This window comes from Orycteropus afer, unplaced genomic scaffold (assembly GCF_000298275.1).
Source record: "Orycteropus afer afer isolate SDZICR_OR568_19922 unplaced genomic scaffold, OryAfe1.0 scaffold00034, whole genome shotgun sequence".
In the NCBI taxonomy this organism is placed as follows: Eukaryota; Metazoa; Chordata; class Mammalia; order Tubulidentata; family Orycteropodidae; genus Orycteropus; species Orycteropus afer.
The window spans coordinates 1,065,631-1,072,448 of record NW_006921621.1 but is presented as its reverse complement, the minus strand read 5'-3'; the positions used below and the strand labels follow the sequence as shown (position 1 = coordinate 1,072,448).

Sequence of the window (6,818 nt, the reverse complement as noted above, 5' to 3'; positions counted from 1 at the left end):
TCACCAATAATATTCCTTGTTCCATGTCCTCTTCTGAATCCAGCTTGCATTTCTGGAAGTTCTCTGTCAATATACTGCTCCAATCGTTTTTGAATTATCTTCAGTAAGATTTTACTTGCGTGTAATATCAATTATATTGTTTGGTAATTTCCACATTCTGTGGGATCACCTTTCTTTAATGGATATAAATATGGATCTCTTCCAGGTTGGCCAGGTAGCTGTCTTCCAAATCTCTTGGCATAGCCGAGTGAGTGCTTCCAGTGTGGCATCCGTTTGTTGAAACATCTCGATGGGTATTCCGTCAATTCCTGGGGCCTTGTTTTTCACCATTTCCTTCAATGCAGCTTCAACTTCTTCCTTCAATACCATTGTCTCTTGATCATATGCCACCTCCTGAAATGGATGAACATAGACAACTTCTTTTTGGTACAGTGACTTTGTATTTCCTCCATCTTCTTCTGATGTTTCCTGCAACATTCGATATTTTGTCCATAGAATCTTTCAATATTGCAACTCAAGGCTTAAATTTTTTCTTCAATTCTTTCAGCTTGACAAATACTGAGTGTGTTCTTCCCTTTTGGTTTTCTAACTCCAGGTCTTTGAACATTTCATTGTAGTAATTGACTCTGTCTTTTCAAGCTGCTCTTTGAAATCTTTGGTCCAGCAATTTTATCTTGTCATTTCTTCCATTTGCTTTGGTTACTCTCGGTTCAAAGGCAAGTTTCAGAGTCTCTTCTGACATCCATTATTTTTAATTCCTTTCCTGTGTTTTTAATGACCTTTTGCTTTCTTCATGGATGATGTTCTTGATGTTATCCTACAATTCTTCTAGTTTTCTATCATTAGTGTTTAATGCATCAAATCTATTTTTTAGATGGTCTCTAAATTCAGGAGGGATACATTCACGGTCATATTTTGGCTCTCGTGGACTTGCTTTAATTGTCTCCAACTTCAAGGTGAACTTGCATATGAGCAGTTGATCGTCTGTTCTACAATCAGCTCCTGTCCTTGTTTTGGCTAAAGATATTGAGCTTTTCCATTGCCTCTTGCCACAGATGTAGTCAATCTGATTCCTGTGTAATTCATCTGGTGAAGTCCAAGTATTCAGCTGCTATTGACGTTGTTGGAAAAAGGTATTTGCAATGAATAAGTCGTTGGTCTTGCAAAATTCTATCATGCAATCTCCAGCATTATTTCTATCACCAAGGCCAAATTTTCCAACTACTGGTGATTCTTCTGCTTCCAACTTTTGCATTCCAGTCACTAGTGATAATTAACACATCCTGATTGTATGTTTGGTCAATTTCAGACTGCAGAAGTTGATAAAAATCTTCAATTTCCTCATCTCTGGCTTTGGTGATTGATATGTAAATTTGAGTAAACTCATCTTCCTTATAGGCGTATGGATATTATCCAGCCACTGACAGCATTGTATTTCAGGACAGATCTTGAAACATCCTTTGTGATGATGAATGCCACGCCATCCCTCTTCAATTTGTCATTCCTGGCATAGTAGGTCATATGGTTGTCTGATTCAAAATGGCCCAAAGTGGTCCATTTCAGCTTGCTAATGCCTAGGATATTGATCTTTATGCATTCCATTTCATTTTTGACAACTTTCAATTTTCCTAGATTCATACTTCGTACATTTCATGTTTGGATTATTAATGGATGTTTGCAGCTGTTTTTCCTCAAATTGAGTGGTGCCACGTCAGCAAATGGAGGCCCCGAAAGCTTTACTTTATCCATATCAGTAAGGATAGTTCTACTCTGATGATGCAGTTCTTTCCCACTCGTATTTTGAGTGTCTTCCAACCTAAGGGGCTGGTCTTCCTACACTGTATCTGACAATGTTTCAAGGCTATTCATAAAGTTGCACAATAATGTCTCAGACAGTGTTTCTCTGATTGTTGTTCCCTGGCCAACTCTTTGAGAAGTGGATGGGGTCTTTCTTCTTCTGAGTCTGTCTCAGTCTGGAAGCTGCAATGCAATGTGTGCACCATGTGCAACCCGGCTGGTGTTTGAAATACTGGTGGCCAGCCTCTAGCCTCACAGCAACATGGAAGTCACTGCAGTACAACAAAGTGACAGACAGAGTCTCCCTTAGCTGTTCAAAACCTCTCTGTATCAGTGAGCAGCAATCTAATTCATGTACAACAGCCAAAGAAATCCATGTGTTGGTTTGCTCACGAGACAAACTCTTTTAATGTCAGATTATGCTAGACTGTCTCCTTCAAGGAAGCCTCAAAACTTTGGCCAGTGGGATGAGCTCTTTCATTCAAAAAGCCTTCTCACAGAGATGTGAGGCCAATATAAACGGTAAAATTATCTTTGTTTTTCATTTAAAAGAACATGCCTTTTATAAAACAAAGCAAAAAAGTGATTTGAAGATGAGAATGTTAAAATAAGTATCAAATCTGAAAAGAGGCTTGGGAATGTGGAAAAGGATCAAGTTATTTCAAGCAGCTGAGAAAAGAAATACAGTCAGCAAATGATAACAAAATCAGACTCTTCTGAAGCCTCTTCCCTGAAAGACAAGCCCCTGGCAGGATGCCCTCAGCTGTTCTGCCCAACTTGCCAGATCCTTCTAGAATGATCCAAGCAGGCTGATTACTTCTTTTAGTTGGGTTAGATTCCTGGCTCTCCAGGAGTAACATATGTAAGCATTTCTTGACCTGTAAGTACTTGTTGGACTCTTGCTGACTGCAGCCATCCTTTCTTCATGGTTGCTTAAAACGCATCATCAGCAATAGCTGAGATGTCTAGATGATGAGCAGCTTCCGAGCAAATCCACTTGGAGTTAGATGAAGTAGGTTTCAAGCTTTTTAAGAAGAGAATTCTAGGCAGGGAGTAAGGTGCCTTCAGGTCTAAGCAGAGCAGATCACAGCTCTTGATTTGAAGAAATTCATGGGCAATAAAGTCTTTATTAGTTTGATATAAAAAAAAAAAAACTAGTATTATGTGGGAGATGTCATTTGACTCAGCTTACAGAGATATATTTCCAGGAAGAAGGTGTCTTATTTAGACTCAGAAAAGGTTTGCAAAGGAGAGATACAGGCTTTCTAATAAAAGTACATTCACTAAAATAACAACATAGTAATCTACTTTCAGCTATTAGTTGCATAATGTTATCATTTTGTCCCCTTGTTGCCATTTGTGAACAAATTCAAATGGAATAAACACTTCAACTATAAACCTAAGTATGCACAAAGCCATTTTAATATATAAATCATTCCCTAATGTATCAATAAATACCTTAACCTCCCGAAGGTTCATGCACTCCTCCCAGGAATAAAACTTTCTTTTCATTCTAAAAGAAAAGAAAGAAACAGCATGCTTACTTCCAATAACAACTAGAATTTATACCTAAAAAATGCTTTAATTCATACGCATCCCCAGCCCTGGTCAACACCTTGAGTGAAGAAGGCTCATGAGAGATTCTGAAGCAGAGAACCCAGAGAAGCTGTTCCCAGACTGCAGATCCACAGAAACTGAGAAAATACGTGTGTGTTGTTTTAAGCCAGCAAGAAATACCTAATACAATGGTCTGAACCCAGGTAGCAAAGGGCAAGTGGGCTGGTAGGAACAAATCAATGGTCACCATATTACCACACATGTGAATGATTCAATATAAGTCACTTAATTTCTCAGAGTCTCAGCTTTCTGTCCTGTAAAACAAGGTTCATCATACCTGCCCATGACTGCCTCACAATATAAGAAAGTACTTCATGCAAAGTAGAAAATCTAAAGTGAGAATATTTTTAAGACCTCATCATTACAGTCAACAATATCTAATCCACAGGAAATCAGTATCTATGATTCTTCTCCATGCCTCCAACCCACTCTTCTTCAGAAATTTTTCAAAGACAGGAAATGGAAAGAGCAGTGTTAAAACTATGTTGACAATGTATAGCTCAGAATCAATTCATAAGAATGAAGGATACAACTTACTTTTTAATAGCAATCAGTTCTCCAGACTCGATACTTCTCCCCAGCAAGACAGAACCATAGGTTCCATCCCCAAGCTGCTTGATCATTGTGTATCTATTCATTGTGTGCCCGTTCAGGCCAGTCACTCATCTCAGGGCTGTGGCGGTTCAGTCCTGCAGTGGTAGCAGGCCCCCCCAGAATGTAACCAGATTTTTCGATGGCAGCACCAGCACAAGGTATTCAATACGTGTCTATCTCCCAAATACATATTTTCAAAGATCAGTCTTCTGCCTGTAGAGAAAAATGAGACAAGGATAAGTGTTAATGTACATTTTGAGTTGTGGGTTATGTACATTTTTATAGCCTAAATCACGAGTCAGCAAACTACAACCCACAGCCAAAATAGCCAACTGAATGCTTTTCTAAAAATAAAATTTTACTGGAATACAGCTGTGACATTCATTTGTATACTGGCTATGGTTACCTTTGCACTACAATAGCAGAGGTGAGTAGTTATGACAAAGATTATATGGCCTACGAAGTTTAAAATATTTACCATCTGGCTCTTTACAGAAAAATGTGTCAACCTCTGACCTAATATTGTTCTTTTCCAATTTTTTAAATAAAATGAGAGATGCTATGCTTGGAAAGTGCATTTGTCACTCACTCAGAAATAAATCAAGTCCAATTCAGTGCTTTTCTGCCAACTAACCATTCTGGGCAAACTCTGCATGGTAACTATGCTCATCACAAACAAATTGCTGAGTTCACAGAGTCTGTGCTAAATATAATTTGTTCTCTGCAATTTAGCCACAATTAACAATGTAAACAAAGAAAGTCAAGAAATGCTAAAATTACAGTTCCCCTAATAAAGAACCTTATATGTGCTCCATCAACTACTTGTGGCTAGGCGTGAACAGTATTATATTTACTACTAAGCATTCACAAGCTAAACAACCAACTAGTAATTCAGAGCCTGTGTGTAGGGTGTGCCTCTTAAAAAAAGTCAGTCAGTTGTTTTTTCCTTATTAATGGTTTTAATAAGCCATTATTTTTCATTTAGAAAACTGAGAGAATCATCCAGTCTGCCCATAATAAAGGTAATGTAGTATTAAATTACTGAAGTGATTATAATGCTTTAGACAAACACTGCTGTGAGCCACTGAGTTGATTCCAACTCTTAGCAACCCTACAGGACATGGTAGAACTGCCCCATAGGGTTGCTAAGGCTATAATCTCTCTCTCTCTCTCTCTCTCTCTTTCTTTTTTCAATTGTTGGTTTAGTGGCAGAATTCTCACTTTCTAGGTGGGAGACCCTGGTTCCATTCCAGGCCAGTACACCTTATGTGAAGCCACCACCCATCTGTCAGGTTTCGGCGGAGCTTCTAGACTAAGACAGACTAGGAAGAAAGACCTAGTGATGATCTGCAACTGATCATGAGGAAGGTGCAGGGCTGGGCCACATTTTCTCTGTTGTACATGGGATTACCGTGAGTCAGGGGCCAACTTGATGGCAGCTAACAACAGCAATAACAAAGGCTTCTTGAGGCAAGCAGTGTAAAACACAGAACAAGTGTGTTTAAAACATAGAATCAATTCCCTCAAAAGCCTTTAATGGAGACACCTCTCCCCTTCTCCTGATCCATCATCTCTGTCCAACCTACAGGCAGGATGGACAGGATGACCTCTACCAGACCTTCCTAGCTTAAGGTCCAGGAACTCCTGCCCTTCTGTCTAGGTGACACTTAACCATGGGATAAGGCTCTATTATTTTCTCTTCGCTGACATATCTACCTCCTTGCTTTTTTCACCCAAGGTTTAATTTTTCTAGCTCTTCATCAATGAAACCTAAATTTACCATATGGTTTTGTCCTTGGGCTTCAATTTCTGAAGGTGTATTGAATGTTTCCCATACCTCATATTACTTTTGTTGTTGTCGTTGTTAGGTGCCAAAGAGTCAATTTGGACTCATAGTGACTCCATGTGTCAGAGTATAACTGCACCACAGAGGTTTGTTTTTTTTTTTTAATCCTTAAGAATATAGTCTTTCTTTCTTTTTTCTTTCAAATTATTTTTTGCATTTAATTGTGATTTGGGTGAAAGTTTACAGAGCAAATTGTTTTTCCATCCAACAGTCCATACACAGTGTTTTGTGGCATTACTGCAATCCCCACAATGTAATAGCATTCTTCCACTTCCTCCCTATGCCCACTCTTCCTATCCTCTCTGACCTTCCGAGCTCCATCTCTGGGCAAATGCTATCCTCTGGGTCTTATGTACTTGATTATTGTAATGAGTGCAAACCCTCCTGATATTACTGTTCACCTTATACGTCTGTCTATTGTTTGGCTGCAAGTTGAGTCATGGGGGTTAAGTTTAGTTCCTAGCTTGAAGTGTGTTTAAAGACCATAGTCTCAGGGGTTCACCAAGTCTTCATCAGACCAGTAAGCCTGTTCTTTTTTATTATTGTGAGTTACATTCCACATTTTCCCCTATTCTATCCAGTACCTCTTATTGTGATCCCTTTCAGAGCACTCAACAGTGGTAGCTGGGTACCATCTAGTTCTTCTGGTATCAGGGTCCTGGAGGCTGGGGTTCACGTGCCCCCATTATTCATATGGACTAATTGTGTTCTGTGTCTTTGATTTTCTTCAGTCTTCTTTGCTCTGGAGAGAGACCAATAGTTGCACCTTAGATGGCGGCTCACACACTTTCAAGACCCCAGTCACTAATCACCAAAGTAGGATGAAGAACAATATTTTATTTGTTTTTCAGTGAAGGTTTACACAGTAGTTTATGTTTCCATTCAACAATTTCTACACAAATTGTTCAGTGACACTGGTTACATTCTTCACAGAGGGTGAGTGTTCTCATTATTTTCGTTCCGG

At 39.1% G+C, this 6,818-nt stretch overlaps 1 protein-coding gene across 1 annotated transcript in view; it reads right to left on the bottom strand.

The window, feature by feature from the left end:
* Nucleotides 1–4,052, bottom strand: part of CILK1 (ciliogenesis associated kinase 1) — a 55,763-nt gene extending 51,711 nt beyond the window's left edge. The window contains exons 1-2 of the mRNA XM_007936139.2: nt 3,952–4,052; nt 3,256–3,310 (exon numbers count right to left, since the gene is read on the bottom strand). Of these exons, the coding sequence (XP_007934330.1) occupies nt 3,256–3,310; nt 3,952–4,052 (156 nt within the window). The remainder of the gene's footprint in view (nt 1–3,255; nt 3,311–3,951) is intronic.
* Between the last annotated feature and the right edge of the window lie 2,766 nt (nt 4,053–6,818).